General features: G+C 45.6%; 2 protein-coding genes across 3 annotated transcripts in view; one reads left to right on the forward strand and one right to left on the reverse strand.

Moving 5' to 3' along the window:
* Positions 1–296: 296 nt before the first annotated feature.
* LOC106556133 (uncharacterized) overlaps positions 297–26295 on the reverse strand; it is a 33826-nt gene continuing 7827 nt past the window's right edge. Inside the window, exons 3-6 of the mRNA XM_087707675.1 lie at positions 10479–10533; positions 8844–10369; positions 2674–2835; positions 297–1533 (exon numbers count right to left, since the gene is read on the reverse strand). Of these exons, the coding sequence (XP_087563801.1) occupies positions 551–1533; positions 2674–2835; positions 8844–10369; positions 10479–10533 (2726 nt within the window). The 3' untranslated portion in view covers positions 297–550. The remainder of the gene's footprint in view (positions 1534–2673; positions 2836–8843; positions 10370–10478; positions 10534–26295) is intronic.
* LOC106555711 (uncharacterized) lies at positions 13500–23948 on the forward strand. 2 transcript variants are annotated; one of them, XM_014074604.2, is made up of 4 exons: positions 13500–13623; positions 16033–16774; positions 19620–19749; positions 22172–23948. In XM_014074604.2, the coding sequence occupies exons 2-4, from the start codon at positions 16052–16054 to the stop codon at positions 23236–23238; spliced, it is 1920 nt and encodes a 639-aa protein (XP_013930079.2). In that variant the 5' UTR covers positions 13500–13623; positions 16033–16051; the 3' UTR covers positions 23239–23948. The 2 variants fall into 2 exon arrangements, with proteins under 2 accessions (XP_013930079.2, XP_013930080.2); XM_014074605.2 differs by having other exon boundaries at positions 13505–13601.

Below are 26295 nucleotides of genomic sequence, written 5' to 3' on the forward strand. Positions count from 1 at the left end.
TTTTTGCGACCGTCTGACAAGGAAAGACAACGGGGAAGCCAGATTCACTTAACAACCTTGGGACTAACTTAACAACTGCAGTGATTCACTTAAGTGCTCTGGCGAGGAAGGTCATAATTGTCTGGATTACAAGTAGACCTCGACTCGCAACCATTCACTTAGCGACCATTCAAAGTTACAATGGCACTAAAAGAAGTGACTTATGACTATTTTATACACTTTCATCCGATGCAGCGTCCCCATAATCACATGATCAAAATCCAGATCCTTGGCAACTGGTTCATATTTATGTCATTGGATTCCACTTTTGCGACCTTCTGACCAGAAAAGTCCACGAGGAAGCCAGACTCGTTTAACAACTGGGTTAGTAACTTAACAACTGCAGGGATCCAAACTGTGAAAAGAAAGGTTGCAAATGGGGCAAAACACCCTTTACAACTGTTTTGTTAAGCCACATAAATGTTGGGTTCCATCATGGTCGTAAGTCGAGGACTGCCTGTACCTCAAAGAGATGACTGCTATCCCTTTCGCTTCTCCCCTCAAGGAGCATTCACCAGTGAGTCCTTCGATGAATGGCAAGTTGCAACTTCCGGCGAAAGCTCTTCCCGCAGTCCAAGCACGCGTATGGTTTCTCTCCGGTGTGAATCTTCTGGTGGGAAAGGAGGTATTTGCTGCTGGTGAAGCATTTCCCACATTCGAGGCATTTATAGGGTTTCTCTCCCGTGTGGATCCTTTCGTGAGTGATGAGATACACCTTCTGGCTGAAGGTCTTCCCGCACTCCAAGCAAGTGTACGGCTTCTCCCCAGTGTGGATTCTTTGATGGGAAATGAGATTTTTGCTACTGCTGAACCTCTTCCCGCACTCGAGACATCCATACGGCTTCTCCCCGGTGTGAAGTTGTTGATGGTGGGTGAGGCTCGCCCCATGGCTGAACCTCTTCCCGCACTCCGGGCATTCGTAGGGTTTCTCTCCAGTGTGACTGATCTGGTGGGAGTTGAGGTTCGACTGCTGAGCAAACGTCTTCCCGCAGGTCGGGCATTGGTACGGCTTCTCCCCGGTGTGGATCCGGAGATGGGAAGTGAGGCTGGCACTCTGACTGAAGCCTTTCCCGCACTCCTTGCATTTGTATGGTTTTTCTCCCGTGTGGATCCTTTTATGGCAGCTGAGGTATTTGATGTCGCTGAAGCACTTGCCGCACTTGAAGCATTCGTAGGGTTTCTCGCCGGTGTGAGTTCGGTGGTGGGAAATCAGAATATCTCTCCGCTTGAAGCTCTTGCCACACACTTGGCACTGGAACGGTTTTTCCCCTGCGTGGGATCCCATGTGGAGATAAAAGGAGGATTTGCAAGTGGAGATCTTCCCACACACCACACACTCATTTTTGCCCGCTGTTATCTCTATTCGCCCTTCACGGGCCTCACTGTCCAATTCAGAGTTTGTTATTTTCTTTTCTCTCTCTACTTCACTTCCGATTCCTTCAAAAAAGAGATTGCTTGGCTCTCCTTTAGATTCACTCTGCTGTCTCTCAGCCTCTGGAGGAAAAATAGAATTCAAATTAAGAGGTAAAAATCAAAGAATGTGCACAAACAAGGATGACAAGGAGCCAGAGATGAGAAAGAATGACAGTTTAAAAAAAATAAAAAGCAAACAGGGATGTCTGGAATTGTGTAACTAAGGCTTAACTCACAATAATGAAAGTCTTATACTCCGAAAAATACGGTAAATACTCGAAGTCTTTCTGGATGGGCTGGCTGGAACTCAGAGACAAATGGCTGACTCTTCAAAAAAACTAACAGGATGGCTTTGACCCACTGATTTTGAGAAATAGCATCGGGGGAGGGCTGCTTACCGAAAGAAACCACGATTTCCTTAATCTCCTCCATCACTTCTTCATGCAAAGCTCAGGATCCAGCAGCCCCCACTCCTCCCCCGTAAAGCCCAGAGCCACCTTCTCCAACGTCAACAGGCCCTGAAAGGAAAGAAATGTTTCCCTTGTAACCATCTCCATGCCAGGCTTTTCCTACTGGGCAAAGTCTTGTTCAAGCTGCAGTGAGCATTGTTCCACTAAGTTCCCTTTAGCAAATTTGGTGCCCGGAACAGAGGCTGTGACTACAGCACCAATCGTTCAGAGCTGGTTTAGTTGCCAAATCTGAGGGAGTTCAGCCCCTAACACATCTGAGAAGGGATCCTGGGGACGCTGGAATGATTGTAAGTGTGAAAATAGCAATAGCACATTACAGTGCTATTATAGCCCTCTCATAAGCGGTTTACAGAGTCAACAACAATGTGGGTTCTCATTTTAGCCACCTCGGAAGGATGGAAGGCTGAGTCAACCTTGAGCATGGTGAGATTCGATCTGCCAAATGGCAGGCAGCCGGCAGTCAGAACAAGTAGCCTGCAGTAATGCACTCTAACCACTGCGCCACCGTGTTCCGAAATGCTCGTCATTTTTTTCAGTGGCGTTGTAACTTGGAATGGTCACTTACTGAACTGTCGAGGACTACCTGTATTTCAATCCAACGGGAAAAGAGGTCAACAAAATCTTTCTCTTCATTTAAACTCTTTTGAATGTGGTAGACAAAATCCTAAAAGTATTTCTTGGAAGTCAACAACAACAAATATAACAGTTATTTTTGAAGAAAGTCAATAGAAAATTGCTCCATATTCCTTACCCAGTGATGTATCTTCTTGGTGGTCTCCTACTAAGATCCACTGTGGAGCCACTTCACCGACATGGATCTGTACCCAAGAACAGAGATTAGAAAGAGGACAAGATTTAGGGAAAGGATCTCCACAATCTCCTCCAAAGATGAAGTTTTCCCCCCAGAAAAAAACTGATGGGATTAAGGAAGGGGTGACTGTTCTGACCGAGGCTTCCCAAGAGCATGAAGCAAACTCCTTGTCCCGACAAAAAAACCCCTTGTATTAATTTACGGTGACTTCTGCTCATTCACATCCAGCAAAGTCTCTCAAGGGAGGATTTATAGTCACAGACCTTACCTGGCTTGGACAGCTGACAGGTCGATATCTGCAAAACTTGACAAGGAGTCTTGGAGAGTCACCAACCAATTAAGCGAACTAATGGTCTCCTGCAAACTCCCCTCCCCTTCGCTCCTCTTTTATTTCCTCTGGGAGGGGCCATTCATCGTCCACCTGTGGCCTTACTCCCAAGTCGACCCCTGTTCTTTAGCTGTTCCCTTCGTCTGGCAACTCTGCACATATGCACACTGGGAACAGGCTCCAGCTGTTCATCTGCCTTGCTGATGTCTGACTCTGAAGGCAGCTTATGGCCCTGGCCCTCTCTCTGCCTCCGACACAGAGCCCTCATCAGAGCCTTCCCCAGACTCCAGGACTGGCCCATGTTCCTCCCCAACCTCCTCACTGTCCGAATCTCCTGCCAGCTCTGCTGGCGGGCCACAACAGTGACTTCCAGGACGATCTACCCTCCTCTCAAATTAGCTAGGAGGCATCTCCCTCACCTTCTGATCTTCCTGTTTCCTGTCCCCCTCTTAGAAAGCCTTCGGCTAGAGCCAGCGCCTGCGAGCTGGTGTCTGCGCCACACTGCCTCACCCAACTCTCGATCTCTGGGAGCAAGATCGTCAGGATTTGCTGCAGCACCACCAGATCCAAGATCTCCGCTTTGGTGTGATGTTTTGGCTTCAACCACTGTCGACAAAGCTCGTGGAGCTGACTACAAACCTGTCAGGACCCGCAACTTTCTGATAGCAAAATTGCCGGAAGGGCTGATGTTTTGCGCTTAGACTCAGTGTAGGTCCTCCCAGGATGTTTTCAATAGTCGCTGCCCAAATTTGGGGACAGCTACCCATCTGATTGCAAGGAATGGCTCGTTTTTCTTGGAGGCCATTAACGTTGGTTTGTTGTAGGTTTGATTGCAGTTCCTGGGTGACATTCAACATGGGCAGAGAATCACTTTCTGCTTTTTTAAAGTGATATTGGAGCACATGGACCCATCCCTGTAAAACCAAGAGGAGACACAATTAACCGTATTTGTTGGAGTTGGAGTATAAGTCGTATTTGTTGGAGTATAAGTCACAATTTCCTTCCCCTAAAAGAAGCTGAAAATTTGGGTACTTCTTATACTATGAATGTAGCTTTTTTGAAGCTTTTTTTCAGCCCTAATGAGGCGCTAACAAGTTAAGTGATCTTCCTGTGCTTTGCCTGCTTTTTTTTAGCTGCTCCCTCTTGATGACCAGCACTGTCCAAAGACGTTCTCTGTGGTCATGTGGCCGGCATGACTAAATGCCAACGGCAAACAGAACACTGTTACCTTCCCACCAAGGTGGTCCCTATTTTTCTACTTGATTTTTACATGCTCTTGAACTTCTAGGTTGGCAGGACAAGTAATGGGAGCTCACTTCGTTACAAAGTGCTAGAGATTCGAACTGCCAAACTGCTGATCTTTCTGATTGACAAGCTTAGCCACTGATTGACAAGTCTCAGCCACTGACCCACCTCTTTAACACTATAAGAGGTGTCAATGTATTCTTCCTATCTTGCTTCTTCAGAGTCCAACATTGACTTCCACAGAGTGTCACAGACCATGGCGTGCTTAGTCCTGATCCTTGTAGGAATAGCCTCATCGTAGCATTTACAATACAATACAATACAATACAATACAATACAATACAATACAATACAATACAATACAATAGAGTTGGAAGGGACCTTGGAGGTCTTCTAGTCCAACCCCCTCCTTAGGCAGGAAATCCTACACCAACATCTTCTTCAAAACTTCCAGTGTTGGAGCATTTACTATTTTTGGAGGCAAGTCGTTCCACTGATTAATTTGTTCTAATGGTCAGGAAATTTCTCTTTGGTTCTAGGTTGGAGTGCCTTTGGAAGACCTGAAGGATTGGCTTCTTGTTTAATATTTTTATTGAGTTATAAAATATAATAAGATACCAAATACAAAAGTAAATAGGAAAGCAGTGGGGAGGACGAGGGGGAAAAAAGTGAGGAAGGATAAGAAAAAAAGAATCATTGACTTCTGACTCTCTCTGTTGCAGTAAAATAAGGCATGATCATCAAATGACAACTTTTTGTCCCCCCCCTCCCTAATAATATGAGCAAACTATTCCTATAAAGATCTATCAATCTTCTCGGTAAAAAGGAAGAGCTGAAGGATCGGCTTGAGGGCAGATCATCCAGGGGGAAAATCTCTCTAGCTAGGTGGGTCGCTCCCAGTTGACACGGACTTGGCCAACAACAGCCCATCATGCAACACCCTTTGCAACGCCCTTTGCAAATTGCACCCCCAGCTTGCGACGACCCAAAGCAGGAACCTTCCAGCCCATGTTGCTGATGCAGGACGACCCAAATGGCACCGCCTCCCACATGGGCCAGGATGCATTGAGCTGCTCTGCAAGCTGGTGCTTACCAGATGCTCTTCGGAGAGGCAATCAGAGGCTCCCGCTGCTGCCTGTCAGAGTTTGCAGGCAAAGGGTGCAACCTGCACGAAGCAGTGACTTTCTGCCAGAAGCAGGGCGGGCCTTCGCTGGAAAGATCCAGTCCTCCACTTCCCTCCGACCCTATTTCCTTCCTCTCTAGGAATCCCTCTTCTGTTCCCTTAACCCCTCCACGACCGAAGAGTTCTAGGGTGCAATATCTAGTATCCTATGCATGCATGCTTAAGGCAAGCTCCGTCTCAAGATTTGGTGGCCTGAAGGAATTACAGAATAGCAGAGTTGGCAGGGACCTTGGAGGTCTTCTAGTCCAACCCCCTGCTCAAGCAGGAGACCCAATACCATTCCAGACAGAGTCTCCTGCTTGAGCGGGGGATTGAATTAGAAGACCTCCAAGGTCCCTGCCAACTCTGCTATTCTGTAATTCTGTTATTTTAGACAAATAGCTGTCCAATCTCTTCTTTAAAAATCTTCAGTGATTGTATTTTATGATTATCACCTGCTGCTCACATGAGAGCTTATGCATCAAATTGCTCACATGTGTCCAATCACATTTGGCCAATAAAAATTTTGTTCTGTTCTGTTCTAATTCTATTCTATTCCCATTTCATTCTATTCTATTCTATTCTATTCTACTCTATTCTATTCTATTCTACTCTATTCTATTCTATTCAGTTATTCTGTAACTGAGTCCTTGCTGCTGGTCATCCTCTTCTTTGTTTTCCCTTCCATCTTTCCCAGCATCCGAGTCTTCTCCAGAGAGCTGAATCTTCTCATGATGTGTCCAAAGTAGGTTAAATTGAATCTGATTGTTTGTGCCTTGTGTGAGAACTCTTGCTATCCCCTTGTTTGTTTTCATGGTTGTCTATGCGTTCTCAGGCATTGCACAGCAGATTTGGATGGGATCTTGGAGGTCTTCTAGTCCAACCTCCTGCTCAGGCAGCAAACCCTATATCATTTCAAACAAATGGTGTTCAATCTCTTCTGAAAAAATTTCCAGTGTTGGAGCATTCACAACCTCTGGAGGCAAGCTGTTCTGCTGGTTAAATGTTCTTATTATCAGGAAATTTCTCCTTAGTTTTGGGTTGTTTTCTCTCCTTGATTAGTTTCCACCTATTGCTTCTTGTCCTGCCCTCAGGTGCTTTAGAGAATAGCTTGACTTCCTCTTCTTTGTGGAAATTTGTCTGAAATGGTGTAGGATGTCCTGCTTGGATGGGAGGTTGGACTAGAAGACCTCCAAGGTCCCTTCCAACTCTGCCAATTCATTCCATTCAGAATTAAAAGTGTAGCAGGGGTAGGCTGCTACGGGTTTGCCCAGGTTCGGGAGAACACATAGTTAACGTTATGGCTGATTCGGAGAACCTCCAAATCCCACCCCTGGCTGGCCGCGCCCTCAAGGAAAGCCTCCAGAGCCTGGAGCGACAAAAATGACCTCCTCGTCATGGTGCAGGAGGCTGGCCATGCCCACCAAGCAAACTGGCACTGAAATTTTTGAAGCCCACACCTGTAAATCTTTGAAGTGGCTATAAGAGGGATGGTTGGGTCCCATAGTTCTAAGTGGAAGGCCTACCTCTCCACTGGCGTTGTTGCTGTTTGTGGTGCTAAAAGCAGCCTCTGTATATATACTCTCAAAATCCCCATCCCCCCCCCATACAGATAAGTCTTCAATTTATAACAGTTCATTTAGTGACCATTCAAAGTTCCTGAAAATAATGACTTATGGCCATTTTTCACACATACGACCGCCGCCGCATCCCCACGGTCCAGGGATTGAAATTCGGATTCTTGGCAACTGGTTTATATTTATGACGGTTGCAATGTTCCCTGATCACTTTTTGCGACCGTCTGACAAGGAAAGACAACGGGGAAGCCAGATTCACTTAACAACCGTGGGACTAACTTAACAACTGCAGATTCACTTAAGCGCTCTGGCGAGGAAGGTCATAATTGTCTTGCTTAGCGACATCAATTGTGGGCTCAATTGTGGTCATAAGTCGAGGACAACCTGTATCTGTGCCTTGAAATTCTGCAAAGCATTAATTTAGAAAACAGTAGAAAAAATTCAGCAGAAAAGAAGTATAAACAAGCCACCACCCTCCAAAAGGTTTCCTAATGTGTAATCATTCAAAACACAACACAATTCCATCCTGAGGGACTCAGAAACCTGTGGGGTTTTTTTTTAAGGCATAATTTTAATATGGATGATATCTTTTGTGTTTTATTGAAATATAGTTTGGGGACTCACCAACTCATTCACCAACTCATTGTTAATACAAACTATGGATTAAATGGGATACACCAATATACTTCTACATTTAGTGGAGGATATCAGCATTAATATCCGCGTTAAAGGGACAGGTCCCAAAGATGGTTTTTGAAGAGGCAATTGGGCTTCCATTGTTTTTCCTTGGAGACATTTTGCTTGCCCTGAAGAAGCTTCTTGAATGAGTGCTTCGGGTGCTTTGGAAAATAGCTTGACCCCCTCCTCTCTATGGCAGCCCCTCAAATATTGGAACATTGCTATCATGTCTCCCCTGGTCCTTCTCTTCACTAAACTAGCCATGCCCAGTTCCTGCAACCATTCATTGCATATTTTAGTCCCCTAATCATCCATGTTGCTCTTCTCTGCACTTCTAGAATCTCAACATCTTTTTTTTTATAGTATGGTGACCAAAACTGGATGCAGTACTCTAGGTGTGGTCTTACTAAAGCTTTATAAAGTGGTATAAATACAGAGGTGGTATTCAGCTGGTTCTGACTAGTTCTGGAGAACTGGTAGCAGAAAGTTTGAGTAGTTCGGAGAACCGGTAAATACCACCTCTGACCGGCCCCGCCCCATCCATTCTCTGTCTCCCGAGTCCCAGCTGATGAGGAGGAAGTGGAGATTTTGGAGTAACCTTCCCCTGGAGTGGGGAGGGATTGGGGATTTTACAGTATCCTTCCCGTGTCACTCCCACCAAGCTACACCCACAGAATCAGTAGTTAAAAGTTTTTGAATCCCACCCCTGAATACCTCACTTGATCTTGATCTTGATCATACGTGATTAATGTCTTTTCTCTGAAAAAAACAACAAACCAATAGCAGAGCTTTCAATGATACAAACAACTTTTTATTGAAGGGTAAAAAGTTTGCATTTGGCATGCTTTTGATTAATGTGACTTTTGCTGTTGCATGCACACTGATAATTTTTCTAGCCTTGGCTCATACTTTGTAAGTTTGAGAGCAACACACGCAGCACTCAGGTCATCTGTTATTCTGTTTCTGGTGTCAGATTTGATGTAATTCAAAGCTGAAAACAGCTGCTCACAAGCAGAAGATGATCCAAACAATGTAAGGAAAGCAATCCCGAGTGCTTTCATTGACTTGAAATTATTTGGCAGAGAATTCCACACTTTAAGGATTTTATTTTCAGAAGCACCTGTGACTCTGTCAGAAGTAACTTTGCTCTCCTTCATCATCCTTTCTATCTTCTCAAGTGTTTCTCGCAGGTCATAGAATTTATTTTTCCACATGGAGTTCTCTTGAAATTCCAATAGCTCCATTTCCAGATTTTCTAAATCTAACCAGTGTAAGTGGGAAAGATCAAGTTCTTCAAATTTGGCTTTATCTGGAGAAGTAAGAAAACCCAGGGTTGTCTCCATCTTACGGAACTGTGAAAACCTGTTACTTAAATTCACCTTTGCAGCTGCTACAATGCCAGAAAACTCCTTGTAGATTTCCCGATGGCTTCTAGGATTGCCTGCAAACATTGCAGAATTTTCCAAATGCAATTTTAGATTTGGAAAATATTTCAGCTGCCCACCTCCAAGGTCTCTTTCAAAAACCTGCAGTTTTCTCTCAAACGTTTTGATGTCACAAAGCATCCTTTCTGCTGTTTTCCCTACACCTTGTAGTTGTTTGTTCAACACATTGAAGTGTGCTGTAAAATCTGTAAAAAACATGAGGTTGGTAAGCCAGGCCATATCAGTGAGCTGTGGATATTCCTGCCCTTTTTCATTCATAAACAGCCTAATTTCATCCAAGCAGGCTACAAATCTCTCCAGGACTCGTCCTTTGCTCAGCCACCGGACGTTATTGTACATAAGTAAACCATTATACTGTGCTTCTACCTCCTCAAGAAGTGCTTTAAACTGTCGAAAATCCAGAGCATGAGCCATGATGTAATTCACCATTTTTATGACATCTTTGAGGACAATGTCAAAATTTTTGCTGCTTTCCCTGGCACAAAGAGCTTCTTGGTGTATAATGCAATGGAACTGAATGACTTGATGCTTTATTTCTTTAACAAACAACTGTATGAAACCAGATGCTGGCCCCACTATAGAAGGTGCCCCATCACTAGTAATTGAAACCACTTTTTCTGGTCTTATGTCTTGTGACGAAAAAGCCTCCATCACAGCATTGTAGATATCTATCCCTTGTGTTCTTTCAGGCAAAGACACCAGTTTCACCAGCTCTTCTCTCATGATGTCACCAACAGCGTAACGCAAAATTATTGCTAGCCTCGCGTGATTATTTACATCTGTGCTTTCGTCCAAGCACATGGAGTAACAGGCTGCCTTTTGCAAGTCAGTGGTGAGCTGCTGGCTAACATCACTTGCCATGCGCTGGACTCGATCTTTAACAGTGTTTCTGCTAAGTGGCACCTCAGAGATGCGTTTAACAATTTTATCCTTGTTTGGGAAATCATGAAAAAGGGAATTGCACCGAGACAACATGGCCGTTTTGATAATATCCCCATCAGAGAGGGGCTTGCCATGTTTTGCTATGCAGAGTGAAATTTGAAAACTGGCAGCTGTCAGGTGATTTGTCTTGGAAAGATAGTTGGGACAACTAAGAGGCTGGGAATGATATTTTCTCAGTTTCCTTTCAAGAAATTCTCTTCTTTCAGTGGCACCAAGTTCGGCGACACTTTTGTGTTTGGTGTCCAAGTGCCGTCTGACGCTTGATGTGCGACACACAACACTTTCATTACACAAAGTACACAACGCTTTCCCACTGTGTTCAATCACTCCGAATGACTCTGTCCAGGCCTCTTGGAATGATCTCCCACTATCTGTCTTGGCTTTTTTTGCAGCACTCATTTTTGGGTGTTAAAGACTTGGAGTCTACAAAAAAACACAAAATTAAAAAAAAATGCATTCAATACAAATCTATCCCTGTACTAAAAATAGCTAACACTATTAGTTAGCACTAAAAAATGAATATTCCCCGAATCAACAATCTACGGCAATGATTCTCAGCTGGGATTCCTTTTGAATTTGCTGACACCCCCCCCCCCCCGCAAAGGGGGAAGAGCCGAGGTGGCACATTGGTTAGGGTGCAGTACTGCAGGCCACTTCAGCTGACTGTTATCTGCAGTTCAGCAGTTCTAATCTCACCGGCTCAAGGTTGACTCAGCCTTCCATCCTTCCGAGGTGGGTGAAATGAGGACCCAGATTGTGGGGGCGATATGCTGACTCTGTAAACTGCTTAGAGAGGGCTGAAAGCCCTATGAAGCGGTATATAAGTCTAACTGCTATTGCTATTGCTATTGCTAATGTTCCAGTGACCAGCAGTTTTTGGCCTGTTCTGAAAAAGTCATCTGAGTGCATTTCTGTTCTGACTGAGGCTTCCCAAGAGCATGAAGCAAACTCCTCGTCCCGACAAAAACCCCTTTTATTAATTGACTGTGAATTCTGCTCATTCACATCTGGCAAAGTCTTTCAAGGGAGGATTTACGGTCAAAGACCTTATCTGGCTTGGAGAGCTGCCAGGCCTATATCTGCAGAACTTGGCAAGGAGTCTCGGAGAGTCACAACCAATTAAGCAAGCTAAGTGTCTCCTGCAAACTCCACTCCCCTTTCGCTCCTCTTCTATTTCCTCTGGGAGGGGCCATTCCTCATCTTGCCTTACTCCCAAGTCGACCCAGTTCTTTAGCTGTTCCCTTCGTTTGGCAACTGCGCATGCACACACTAGGAACAGGCTCCAGCTGCATGTAGGAATAGAGGAAAGGTTACGTAAAGACATGCGCAGCACACTGCCATGATCTCAGTGGCTGGTTACCTCTTAACCTATGAGCTCACCTAATTAACAACAACAGGCACTTACCAGGAACTATTGAGTTATGTGAAGCCTCTGCCCTGGCTGGGATGGTCTTAGAGATTGACAAGGAGAAGGAGCCAATTATAATACTGTTGCTATATGCTTATTGCTTTGCTTGTAAAAACTGTACAAAAAGAATAAGCTCTCCTGCTAAGTCCTCAGCCTGCGACCGGTCCTAAAGTCCTCAACTTATGACCGGCAGCAGGTCCTCGACTTACAACTGACAGCCGGCAACAGCCAAGCCGCGCCTGATTAGGAGGGAGGCATTTTGGAATGAACCCTGTGATGTCTTGACTCTGAATCCATCATTTGCAGACAGCTGGACATTTGCATTCTTCTTCAGTCAGAGCTGAAGAAGCTTCTTGGATGAGAAACAAAACGTCTTCAAAGAAAAACCAGAAAGTCCAGTTGCCACTTGAAAAAAAAAACACTTTTGGGGTTTCAGGCAAATGACTGTCCAGTCTTTCCTTAAAAACCTCCAGTGGTGGAGCATCCAAAACTTCTGAAGACAAGAAGCAATGGGTGGAAACTAATCAAGGGGAGAAGGAACTTAGAACCGAGGAGACATTTCCTGACAGCCAGAACAATTAATCAGTGAAATGACTCACCTCCAGAAGTTGCGGGTGCTCCAATATTGGAAATTTTAAAGAAGAGGTTGGACAGCCATTTGTCTGACATAGTATAGGGCCTCCACCCTGAACAGGGGGGGTTGGCCTGGATGACCTCCAAGGTCCCTTCCAATTCTATTATTATTCTGTTATTCTCACTAGGTTGCCAAAGTATTTGAGCCTCAGTTCCAGAATTTGTCCTTCCAAAGAACAGTCAGGGTTGATTGCATCTGGGTTCACTGATTGCATTTCCTTGCAGTCCCAGGGAGTCCCAAGAAGAGTCTTCTCCAGCACCCCGATTGGAAAGCAATATCAGAGGGCAACTTGCCAGCTTCTGCTCTTCCAGCCATCTGTGGCCAGACTGGTTGGTTCTGCAGCTTGGAGCCCAGAGGTGTGTGTGTGTGTGTGTGTGTGTGTGTGTGTGTGTGGGTGTGTGTGGGTGTGTGTGTAATCTTTCTTGGTGACAAGGACCCAGGAGTACTCATCTCAAATAATCTAAGCCCCAGAGCTCACTGTAACAGCATTGCCAAAAAGACATTAAGAGTTGTTAGCCTAATTTTGGGAAGCTTCTGCTCCTACAACATTGCACTGCTCACCAGGGTGTACAAAACCTTTGCCAGACCAATTCTCAAACACAGCTCGTCTGCCTAGGTACCGGGCATTAACAGGATGGAGACGATCCACTGAGAAGAGTCCTCCACTCCTCTGCTCACAATACAAAATCCCTTATGCCACCAGTCTCGAAATGTTTTGAGTTCGGGCAATCTGCGCTGCCTGCGGGTGGGTTGGACCTAAGCATAGTACACAAAATTGTCTGCTACAACATCCTACCTGTCAACGACTACTTCGGCTTCAATCACAACAACACACCGCCACGCAATCGATAAAAACTCAAGGTAAACCGCTCCAAACCCTATGGCAGAAAATACGATTTCAGCAACAGAGTGGTCAACGCCTGGAATGCTCTACCTGACTCCGTGGTTACATCCTCAAACCCCCCACCCAGCTTTAACCTTAGGCTGTCCACCGTGGACCTCACCCCATTCCTAAGAGGTCTGTAAGGGGGCGTGCATAAGCGCACCAGCCTGCCTACCGTCCCTGTCCTACTGTCCCCGTTTATTTGTACTCATTTCCTTTATTCACAGCCACGTTCCTACTTACGCCTCCTATCTTGTGCATGTTTGACAAACCAAACCAAATAAACATAAAATAAAATAATCACCTCCCCGGGTCGGATTTCTGCCAATTTAGCCCCCTTTTTAATTCCTGCCGGCAGAGGTCCCGAGGCTGAAGAGTTAAACTGACCGAGATCCACTTCCCAGAAAGGGAGGAGAGAAGCCATTGGAAGAAGTTGCGCGCTTGTCACTTTGGGCGGCGTTTCCTCTTCCTCTCCGCTTGGGGTGGGGGAGCGTGCAGCTGGGCTTCCAGAAGCCGAGGGGGGAAATCCCCCCCCCTCTCTCGAGCCGTGACGCCGGAAAGCCCGGGTAAACGGACAGCGGTGGAGGGGTAGGTGGTGGTGGGAGAGATGCCTTTTGCAGCAACGCGCCCCTTTGCAAAGAAACCCAAAACCCCGGGGGTGAAAAAAGCGGTGCGCGAGACCCTTGCAAGCATGGAAGGGAGAGGGCGGGAGCCCTTCTCGGCCCTTTTACACTTCCCCACGCACACCTTTGCACCTTCAAACATCCACCCACCCACCCACACGTTGCACACAGGGCGGTGTTCTTCTCCGGAGGCCATTTAGCAAAGGTTAAGGCATCAACCCTGCCAGGCGCGATCCGCCAAACCGCAGCTCGCCAGAGGTTAGCTGTTAACCACATCACCCATCATCCCCGGCCGGGGATCAGGGGCTGAGACCCGCGCGGGAGCAAATAATAATAGTAATAATAAAAAAACCAGGAGCGGGTCAGTTGCCCTGCTCTGGATTTGGCTGAGTGGCGGGTGTCACAGGGAGGGTTTGAACTAGCTGGCATCTACAGTCCCCTTTCTAATTCATTTCCTGTATTTTGTCGCCAGGCTGCAGGGAGAAACCTGAAATACTAAGTAGGCAGGAGAGGCTCTTGGTAAAAGGTCTTCCTTGCCCCAATCGAAAATTAAAACTTTGCTTTTCTTTGTTTTTAGGGAACTGCTCCCAAACATATCCTTAACCTGGTGCCTTAACAAATAATAGGCACCCAGCCTTTCTTTTCTAGTTAGGATTAGAGGAACTAAAGAAGGCGACTGGAGGGTATTATAAACCTAAAATCTTTGGGTAACTGTTGGCACCGGGAAAATTAAAATGTTTTTTTTTTTTGTATCCTTTGGTGAACTAAATGTTCCTTTTGGTCCCTCTCTGTGAACTTGGGCAATAAAGTCGGTAATTCTTTGGGATATTACTTACTTTGTCTGTTGCAACCATTGCCAAGGGGGAAACCTATTCTATTGTGGTAGACAAGGTGGCCCCACCCAAGAGGAAAATAATAAAAGTGCGGGTTGTATTAATAAAAGGTTGGGTAATAACAGCTGGAAGTAACCGCAAATAGTGGCTTCCCGGGATGGCTGCATTAATTTTTAGCCTGGTTTTTCTTAACCTTGGCAATTTGGAGAGGTATGGACATCATCTCCCAGAATTCCCCAGCCAGCAAATTTGCCAAGGTTAAGAAGTTGCTTGTTCTTTTCTTGTTTGAAAAGAACTGAAAAGATGTTACTAAATACACTTACAATCTCTGTAATCCTTTACAAAGATAAAACTTTAGGTTCCGTTTTTACAAGCATTAACACCACTTTGGCAAGAAGCAATAGATATGAAAGGGCTACACTGCTGCTGAACCTGGAAGCTTGATTTTATTAGCAGGAACATTAGGCATGTCTTTTTGCTTTGAATCTCTGTCTGTCTGTCTGTCTGTCTGTCCGTCCGTCCGTCCGTCCGTCCGTCCGTCCGTCCGTCCGTCCGTCCATCCATCCATCCATCCATTTATTTCTACATCTATCTCTATCTCTATATCCTAGGTTTAGCAGCAGCATAACACTAAGCATCTATTGTTTCTTGTCAAAGTTGTGTTAATGCGTGTGTGTGTGTGTGTGTGTGTGTGTGTGTGTATCTCTCTAATATATAATTTTAAAAGACAATATAGCCTAATACAGGTAGTCCACAACTCACAACCACAATTGAGCCCAAAATTTCCGTTGTTGAGTGAAACACTTGTTGAGCTTTGCCCTTTTTGTGATCTTTATTGCTACAGTTGTTAAGTGAATCGCTGCAGTTGTTAAGTTAGTAACATGGTTGTGAAGTGAATCTGGCAAGCAATCCCCATTGGCTTTGCTTGTCATAAGGTTGCAAAAGATGATCACATGATCCCAGACCAGGACACTGCCACGGTCATAAATATGAATCAATTGCCAAGTGTCTGAATTTGATCCCATGACCATGGGGATGCTGCAGTGGTCTTGGGTGTGAAAGATGGTCATAAGTCACTTTTCCACCCCGCTGCTGTTGTAACTTCAAACATTAAATGAACTGCGGACTACTGTAATGTTAGCTAGCAATTTGTGCTTACACACCCTGGCTGTGATTAGAGCTGATAAATTACGGGTGGATAATTTGGCCTAGAGATATGTACATGTTTTTTTCTTTTCTTTTAATGATCCTGTAATCCCTTGCATCAGTGTGGAATTAGGGCGAGGAATCAATGGAGCTGAGCATTTACTGGCTGAATGCCCTTCCTGACGCCTGTGTGGAGTTCACAGCAGATATTTTCTCTTTGAGCCCAGAGACAGAAATATCTGCCTAGGATTACCTATTCTCTCTCTCACAGTCTCCTAACTGTGTGTAGAGAGCTCCACCTATAGGCCATGGTGCCACACACATGTTTATTTCATACCTATTTACCTACGCTGGCCTTTCCAATTAAAAATGCTTCCAAACTTGTGTTTCTCTAGGAGGCGAAGGAAGCTGGTCATGAGACATAAAATAATGACGGAGAAGGGGAAAAACCCAGACGCAAAATCGGAAAGAGAATTGCAAGAAGGGCTCAAAGCTGGGGTGACTCAAGGGAAGACAGGGAGAACGACGAAAGAGGTCCAAGCTGGGAATGCAGAAGGTTTTGCAAAAATGGGGGGCTCCCGATCAGCCAAGAGCGAGGCAGGTGATCGGCGGTTGAAATATTTGGATCCCCGGGCTGCTTTGAAGGCAATGCAGTCCTCCAAGCAGGAGGAACCGGTTTCTGAACCGTGGGAGAACGCCAAGGCATGCTTGGCTTCCTTGGAAGGAGCAGCTGAAACCTACTGGAGATACAAAGGATTGGTGGATCTCAGCAGAGAAACTCAAAGGGAGAACGAGCAGACAAATGCTGCCAAGGTGGACGACTACTGGAAGGTGGGCGAGGACGTCCTGAGAGAGGATTCAGCGGCCACTGACACCCAGCGAGCCCTTTTCAGAGAGTTCTGTTACTGGGACGCTGAGGGTCCCCGTGAAGCCTGCAGCCGTCTCTGGTACCTCTGCCACCGGTGGCTGAAGCCGGAGAGGCACACCAAGGAGCAGATCCTGGAGCTGGTGATCCTGGAGCAGTTCCTGGCCATCCTGCCCTCCCATCTCCAGAGGTGGGTCAAAGCGGCTGGGCCTCACACCTGTGACCAAGCGGTGGCCCTGGCTGAAGGCTTTCCCTCAGGACAGCCACAGGAGGTGAGATTTTAGAGAATGCGAACTTTGCAATGGGAATATGCTAGGACTGTGGAGGGGGTCCAGGAATATGAAGGGAGGGGGAAGTTATCTGTTCCAGGAACACCAGACTAGGAAACCAAAGTTATGCAGGCCAATATGACTTTTATTATAGATCTGGTAATAAAATCTTGCAAGTCTTGAACGTGCCTTCTCCTCTCTCCCTTTCACTTTGTGAGGGTCAGGGTTCCGAGTAATACACCCAAACAGAACTCTGAGGCAGGTAGATTCCTCAAAGAACAGTTTTATTGGATACCCTGTTTCCCTGAAAATAAAACCTCCCCAGATAATAAGCCCAATCGGGCTTTTGAGCGCATGCGCTAAAATAAGCCCTCCGCGAAAATGTTGCAACACAGAAGCAGCAGCCATGAGGTGACGACGCTTGCCGCCTTCTGAACTTCAAGAATAATAAGACCTCCTCGAAAATAAGGCCAAGTGCTTATTTTGGGGGTAAAGAGAAAATAAGACCCTGTCTTATTTTTGGGGAAACATGGCATATCATATTGTCACAGACTGGTGAAAATCAACTCTAAAGATCCCCGCAGTTTTCACCTAATTGAAAGTAAAAGTTTTCCCCTTTTCCCAAACAAACAGTCACATGGTCCAATCATGGTGCTGTCCAGTTGCTTGGCAACATCACTCCTCCTTTCTTCAGCCACTCGTTGGAATGTCCTTGGTTCCCAAGGGAAAGTATTTTGTTTTGGTTACAAACTCCCAGCTATCTCTATTCCTCCCTCCTTAATCCTCCTCTCCATTGTGGCAACAATGATGACCTCAGTCAAGCCAGCTTCAGAGTTGACAGTGAGAACTAGAGAGAGTGTTGTCTGAGACGCTTTCTCAGGTTACACTTCTGGCCTGGACTTCAGTTTCTTTTATCGGACTGTTGCCTTGGTAGTGGCTGTTCCTCAAGCTTATTCCTTTTCTCCATTACAGATAGTCCTCGACTTAACAACCATTTAGTGACTATTTGAAGTTGCAGTGGCATTGAAAAAAGTGACTTATGACCATTTCCCACACTTAACAACAATTGCTGCATCCCCATGGTCACATGATTCAAATTTGGGCGCTTAGCTACTGGCATGGATTAATGACAGTTGCACTGTCCCGGGGTCATATAATTAGCAATAGCAATAGTACTTAGACTTATATGCTGCTTCACAGTGCTTTCCAGCCCTCTCTAAGCAGTTTACAGAGCGGTTTACAGAGTCAGCCTATTGCCCCTAACAATCTGGGTCCTCATTTTACCCACTTCGGAAGGATGGAAGGTTGAGTCAATCTTGAGCTGGTGAGATTTGAACTGCCGAACTGCAGCTAGCAGTCAGCTGAAGTAGCCTGCGGTACTGCACTCTAACCACTGCGCCACCACAGCTCTTCATAAGGTTTATTTATAATCTTCCCAGCTGGGTTCCGACAAGCAATTTCAATGGAGAAAACTGGATTCACTTAATGACAGTGTGACTCACCTAAGCACTGCAGTGATTCGCTTAACAAAAGGTTGTAGGATGGGGCAGAATTCACTTAACAATAGCTTTTCTTGGCAGCAGACATTTCGGGCTCAATTGTGTTTGTTAACTCAAGGATTAACTGTAAATGGGAAGACAACCTAAGAGAGCTACAATTCTTTCAACCTTTGGTGTCACTTTAGATATCAGTAAAATCTTCTATATATATAAAAATGGCTGTGTGTGTGTGTGTTTCTGTGTTTGTGTGTGTGTATCTTCCAGCATAATTCTGGAACACCTCTAGCCATTTCAACCAAACTTGGTACACAGATGACTTACACTCTGAAAGAAAATATTGTGGGGATAAGAGACCCCTAACAGTGTGTGTTCTGTTAAGATACAGCTTGTTGTGCCTTAAAATGGCTTCTATTGTACAACACAGTGGAGTTGCCATGGTAATAGCTTCACAGTATTCCATAAGGGCCCCCCCTCTGGTAAGGGGGAAAATCCAACATTAGAAATTATATTTGATCTGGACATTTATAAGACGGTGGTATCATTTTTCTTGACGTTTCTAGAGGCACAGGGAAAACATTTTTAACTAATTTAATTGTCCCCAAAATCAGGGCTCAGGGAGAAGTTGCTCTTGCCATTGCCTCTTCACAAATTGCGGTAATGTTAATGGAAGGAGGCAGGACAGCCCATTCCACACTTATAACTCATCCCTTTTCCTGTCTATTACAGGATTGGGATAAATAAACATCCGGGCAACGCCGGGTTATCAGTTAGTGTGATATAAAAAAGAAAAATAGGTGGGGAACTATGTCCTTTTTATGACTTGTGGACTTCAACTCCCAGAACCCCTGAGCCAGCCATGCTGGAATTCTGGGAATTGAAGTCCACAAGTCATAAAGGGTTTAGTGGATCGGCAGAAGGACGAGACTGGAGCCAGAACTGCCAGAACGAGACGGTTTATTAAAGGTAACTATTTACAGGCGATTCAGCACCTTCCCTGCTTGACAGCTATTTATATGGAGCTGTCAAGCAGGGAAAGCCAATGAGCGCGCCCCTAGCGGCCCGCGCTCAGCCAAGCCGCGCCCTGATTGGCTAAGGCGTGGCTTGGCTTGTTGCTAGGCACTAGGACATAAGTCGAGGACTTTCCAAGTCCTCAACACCGGCGCTATTGTTTCCCACCTCTGTTTTAAGGAATGTGAGCCCTCTTTTCTTTTTGAGGAACATGTGTGATCTCCGAATGTGATGTGTCTTTTTGTGCGGCAAGAAACTGGCATCCTCGCTTTGCGAAATCTCCCCAACCTATTTTCTCTTCTGTTTCTTGTTGCTAAAGATAAATTTTGGGGTTCTTTCAGGGACCAGGTTTGGTGCAGGAGGTGACTGTGGGGTTTTCCACGGCCGAGCGGCCTCCGTCAGGGGCTGGAGAGAGACAGCCTAGTTCCATCGGGGTCAAGGAGGAGCAGGACAGTGGCAGTGACTCAGAAGGTAAGGGCTTGTGCTATGCTGCTGTCTCCAAGGTGCCTGGATTTTCAGAAGTTGTTTTAAGTTGAAAATCAGCCCTTTGGAGTAGGCCACATCAAGAAACAAATTGCAGGATTCTTGTAGGTGTTCTGGCTTCCCAAGAGCATGAAACCAACTCCTTGTCCCGGCAAAAAAAACCTTTTATTAATTTACTGTGAATTCTGCTCATTCACATCCAGAAAAATCTCTCAAGGGAGGATTTACAGTCACAGACTTTATCTGTTTTGGAGAGATGACAGGCCGATATCTGCAGAACTTGGCAAGGAGCCTTGGAGAGTCACCAACTAATTAAATGAACTAATTGTCTCCTGCAAACTCCACTCCCCTTTCGCTCCTCTTTTATTTCCTCTAGGAGGGGGCATTCATCGTCCACCTGTGGCCTTACTCCCAAGTTGACCCCTGTTCTTTAGCTGTTCCCTTCGTCTGGCAACTCTGCGCATGCGCACACTGGGAACAGGCTTCAGCTGTTCCTCTGCCTCACTGATGTCTGACTCTGAAGGCAGCTGATAACTGGCATACAGCTTTGTCCCCCTCCCTGCCTCCAACACAGAGCCCTCATCAGAGCCTTCCCCAGACTCCAGGACTGGCCCATCTTCCTCCCCAACCTCCTCACTGTCCGAATCTGCTGCCAGCTCTGCTGGCTGGCCACAACTCTAGGATAAATTAACAGAACCACGGAAGCCTGTTCCAAACCTTGACTGCTGTTTTATAAGGATAACAAGGCAGGGATCTTGTAAGTCTTTCTCCTGCTTTCTACTTATTCGGGGCTGAGCAAATGTTTCTACTTTCCAACCTGTTTCTCAGAGTTAAATTATTCTGGAAATTTTAGCAGTCGAGGTAGTCCTTGACTTACAACCATTCATTTGATCAGCACTCGAAGTTACAACAGCACTGAAAAAGTGAGTTAAGACTTTTTTGTCACACTTCTGACCATTGCAGCATCCCCCAAATTTCGGGCACTGGACAACTAGTTCATATTCATGAGGGTTGCAGTATCCCAGTGTTATGTTACCTTTTGTAAGCTTCTGAGAAGCAAAGTCAATGGAGAAGCCCCATTCACTTCACCCCTCTCTATCACCACTGTAACTATCATAACCACAATTGCACTTAGACTTATGTACCACTTCACAGTGCTTTTACAGCCCTCTCTAAGCACTTTATAGCCCAGTGCTCCCAACGGTCTGGGTCCTCATTTTACCCACCTCAGAAGGACAGAAGGCTGAGTCAACCTTGAGCGGGTGAGAATCGAACTGTCAAACTGCCGGCAGTTGTCAGTCAGCAGAATTAGCCTGCAATACTGCATTCTAACCACTGTGCCACCACGGCTCTTAACAACTGCAGAGAACTAATTTAACAACTGCAGTGATTCACCTAACAATTGTGGCAAGAAGGGTCATAAAATGAGGCAAACCTCACTTGATAATTGTCTTGCTGAGCACTGGGAATTTCGAGTTCAATTGTCATAGTTTGGGGACTACCAAGACATTTGCGATTGTGTCACTCTTCAGGCATGTGGGTGGACAGAATAATTCTGAAATCGGACAGGAGGTTATAGCCATTTATTGCAGCTTCATAAAAAGCCAGGTTTCAGCCCCTTTCCCATCATTATTTTCATGCAATTGGTTCTTTGTCATATTCTAGTGTGGTGCTTCTCAACTCTGCCAATTTGAAAACGGCTGGACGGCAAATCTGTGGTTGGCTGAGAAATTTGGGAGTTGAAGTCCATAAGTCTTAAGATTGCCAAGTTTGGAGACCCCTGCGTTAGAACATGTTTCTCAACCTTGGCAACTTGTAGATGGGTGGACTTCAACTCCCAGCATTCCCCTAGCCAGCCATGGATTTGCCCATTTCCATTTTTTGGATTTGCATGAAGAGTGAAGCAATCACAAATGTATTGGTAGTCCCCAAACTATGACAATTGAACTCAAAATTTCCAGTGGCTGGGGAATTCTGGGAACTGAAGTCGACAAGTCTTAAAAGTTGCCCTGTTTCTAATGGGATGGAATAGGTGGGTTTTTATTTTTTTGTCATCTGAGCTTGGAACAAAATATTTCCTACATCATATTTGAGAAACTGCTTGGAACCATCTGATTGGATAATTTGGAATAGGTGGGGTTTTATTTTTTTGTCATCTGAGCTTGGAACAAAATATTTCCTTCATCATATTTGAGAAACTGCTTGGAACCACCTGATTGGGTAATTTGGAATAGGTGGGGTTTTATTTTTTTGTTACCTGAGCTTGGAACAAAATATTTCCTACATAATATTTGAGAAACTGCTTGGAACAATCTGATTGGGTAATTTGGAAATGGGGTACTGGGCTAATACTTTGTTCTGATGTGGCCGCCATGCTTAAGTAATCCTTTTTCCTCTATGCTCCCCACAGATGACAAGTGGGTGATTGAGACGAGGCAAGGGGATCCCCAGTTGGAAGACACCGAGCCCGTGAAATTGTGTGGGCCCTCCTTGCAAGAACCTTATTGGTCCGAAGAAGATGGAGATGGTCCTGCAGCTCTTGGGGATGGAGCTGACCAGAAGGATGAGGACAAACCAGGTCAACAGAGACCTGAAGGCTTTCCTCTATCAGAAGATGGGGACTCAAGTCAACCTGTTGTGGTCCAAAGACGGCACAGAAGTCGAGAAAAGAAGACCTGTGGTGTGTGTGGCAAGACTTTCAGCCGGAGCACAGTGCTCGCTGCCCATCAGAGGACCCACACTGGCGAGAAGCCGTTTATGTGTCAGAGTTGTGGGAAATGCTTCAGCTTCAAGTCCACTCTGGTTGCCCATGAGAGGACCCACACGGGAGAGAGGCCCTACACCTGTGATCTGTGTGGTAAGAGCTTCACCGTCAGCTCGGTCCTCACCAGGCACTACCGAGTCCACGTTGAAAAGAAGCTCTTCAGCTGCTCCGAGTGCGACAAGAGCTTCACTCAGAAGTCTCAGCTGCTCAACCACCAGAAGGTCCACGTGAGGGAGAAGCCGTTCAAATGTGGCCAGTGTGGGGAAGGTTTCAGCCGCGGCTCCAGCCTCAAGAAACACGAGGGCTCCCACACGGGAGAGAAACCCTTCAAATGCCCCGATTGCGAGAAATCCTTCAACACGTCTTCTCAGCTGGTCAAGCACCACCGAGTTCACACCGGGGAGAGGCCCTACACCTGTTCGGAGTGCGGGAAGAGCTTCAGCCAGTGGCAAATCCTGATGGTGCATCAAAGGACCCACACGGGCGAGAAGCCCTTCAAGTGCGCCACCTGCGGGAAATGCTTCTCCGATCGGGCCGTCCACATCCGCCACCAGAAGGTGCACACGGGGGAGAGGCCTCACCAGTGCCCCACTTGTGGCAAGAGGTTCACCCACCGCACCGTCTTGGTGAAGCACCAGAAGATCCACGCCCGAGAAGCTCTGAACCTAGCCAAATTGCAAGAGGAGCAGCCGCGATACGAGGAAATGCCATAAAAGTTTGCAACACGGATGAATGCTCAACTCCGGAAGGGTGCCCATGGGCGACTCTCTTTCCCGAGCCTTCCAGATGTGCCAAGACCCATGGTCTTCCTATCTAAAACAGATGGGAGTTGCAGTCCGGGTTGGCCTGATAGCACAGGACTGTGCTATATTGTACAAGGGTGTATATGTATCAGACAATCAATGTCTACAATCACACTGTGGCAAGCAGTCACTTTCCCAGGGCTGAGCATGATGGGAGAGGCAACACTTTGTTTGATACATACGGGGATCCTGCAGTGGGCCTGCTCCATCCTCTCCCCCCACTCATCCCCTTATCTTCCATGTTGTGACTGTCTCTTGTGTAGGCACTTTTGTCTTCCTGATCAAAGTTGTCGGTGTTGCTGTCGAAGTCTTGGCAAGCCAACCTTTTCAAGATCTCCTTTAGCTATGCACTACAGTGATGAAGGAAGCCGTTAATGAAGACAGATTAAGCCCTTCCCATTTGTACACCGGCATCAATTAGTAGAAGAGAATGTGTCCAACAGAGAAAGAACCTCATTAGTTTTCATTCAATTCCCCTTCACAGTGTTTTTTTTTTTTTGCCAGTGTTCTTTGGTGGTTGGTTTCCACGTTTCTGATTTTGGACACTAACATGCAGTTGTGTTTCTGTATTATAAGGAGAAGAGGATAATGTATATCACAGAAACAGATTAAAGCAAAAATTAGAAGTGCCTCATAATTAGCCTCTCTCTCTAAGCTTGCCTTTTGTTTGCTAATCCAGTTGCTGTCGAATAAAATGTTTTTTGTTGTCTATCAACTGCAGGATGAGGGCCTCTTCCGCATGTTTCCAACCAATACAGTCCTGAGTGAGGTCCGCTTTTGAGATTGTGGAAGGAATAGATTATAATCTGCTACGCTGGTCCCATGTGGGTTGCCAGATGTGATCGGTGTTAATCTGGGGTATCCATCATGGCCTGTTCACCTTGGGAGACCCTTCTGGATATATACATGTCTGACAATATAACCCACAATTTCATTTACCCACACAAGCCCCTTCACCTCATCAAGGCCCCGATCGTAGGAGGAATATAAATATATTTGTGGTTAGTTGCGAAGTCGTGTGACCCATCGCGACCCCATGGACAATGTTCCTCCAGGCCTTCCTGTCCTCTAACATCCTCTCAAGTCCATTTAAGCTCACGCCCTACTGCTTCGGTGACTCCATCCAGCCACCTCCTTCTCTGCCGTCCCCTTCTTCTTTTGCCCTTATTCTTTCCCAGCATTAGACTCTTCTCCAATGAGTTCTTCCTTCTCATTAGGTGGCCAAAGTATCTGAGTTTCCTCTTCAGGATCTGATTTCTTTCTAAAGAGCAGTCAGGCTTGATCTCCTCTAGGACTGACAGATTTGATTGCCTTGCAGTCCAAGGGACTTGCAGGAGTCTTCTCCAGCACCATAGTTCAAAGGCCTCCATTCTTTGGCACTCAGCCTTTCTTATTGTCCAACTTTCACAGCCATCCATTGCAACTGGGAAAACCATGCCCTTTTATTGGCAGGATAATGTCTCTGTTTTTTAGTAGGTTGTCTAGATTTGCCATAGCTATCCTCCCCAGGAGCAAGCGTCTTTTAATTTCTTGGCTGCAGTCCCCATCTGCAGTGCTCTTGGAGCCTCGTCATAAGAGACCATCCAGACAGAAACCCAATATTTTTACTGTTGCCTTTGTTACATTTGTGTTGTATTTATTCCCTCATCGAAATCATTGATGAAGATGTTGAAGAGTACTGGGCTGCTTTCCCAGCTGCCCCACATTGCTGGCTCATATTTAAGTGGTGTAGAACCAGAGGTGGGTTCCTACCAGTTCGCACCAATTCAGTAGAACCGGTTCGTCAAATCTACCGAACCGGTTAGAAGAGGTTCCACCAGTGGACCCGGAAAGCAGGTCACACCTACAGAAGAGGTTCCAAAATTTTTTGAAACCCACCACTGGTGGGTGTGTAATGTCCCGCAGTTATCTATGCATTAATAATGATCTAGTAATATTTCCTTATACATTTTAGGGACCTTTCCTTACATAATTGGTGTTTCCTTTCATATTTTTGGATTTCTAATTTCTGTTTCAATTAGTTGGCAATTGCTAAAATCAATCCCACGTGAAAAAGTATTCAAAGCCTTCTTGATTTTAATTGTCTATTTATTCCTGCACATTGTAATATTTATTCATTTACATATCTGTTTTTCCACTGTTGTGCAAACACAATTCCAGCAGCTGCTAACATGTGTAAAATTAAATATATATTATACTCCCTTTCAAATAGCCAACAAAATATTTCTGGTTTTAATTCCATATCTTGCTTTACGATTGCTTCCAACCACTAACTTCTGAATAGCTACTTGGACCGATCTAAGTACTAATTCATAATTTCATATCCGGTCACATGGGCAGCAAGCCACTCCCATCAGGTCACATGGGTGGCAAGCCACTCCCACAAAGGAGGCCACACCCACAGAGTAGGTTCCAACAATTTTTGAAACCCACCACTGTGTAGAACCTTGCCCAATCAGGATTTAGTAAATCCTGACAGTACTACAGATTCAATCTGATTTCTTTGTTCTCGCCACCCGCATGCTCATCTCCCACCCGGGCTATACGAGTGGTGCTGTAGAAGTGGCTACTCAGTGCATGCAGACTGTGAAGGCCTAAGTGGAGATAGTACGGTAGATTGCATCTCAGTCCTAGCTGGAAATGAGTGTCTCTCAGGCATTATAAAGTGGTATTAACACTTCACGTGATCTTGATTCTATCCCTCTGTTTATGCAGCTGCTGCACATGGCTGGCTCATATTTAAATGGTTGCCTAGGAGTTAATTTAATTGCTACTCCAATATGACTCTAGGAGGCATAGCTAGAACAAGAATTTAAAATGGCCCACCCATATAATATGAAATAAAATAAAATCCAGAGAAAAACAGTCCAATCTCACAAATCACCACAACCCACAACATCTGAGAAGCAGTCAGGTTTTAAGGATTTATTTAAACCAGTGTTTCTCAATCTCAGCAAGATGTCATGG

This window comes from Thamnophis sirtalis, unplaced genomic scaffold (genome assembly GCF_051295495.1).
Source record: "Thamnophis sirtalis isolate CommonGarterSnake01/CBP01778 unplaced genomic scaffold, rThaSir2_p1.2 scaffold_3, whole genome shotgun sequence".
NCBI lineage: Eukaryota > Metazoa > Chordata > Lepidosauria > Squamata > Natricidae > Thamnophis > Thamnophis sirtalis.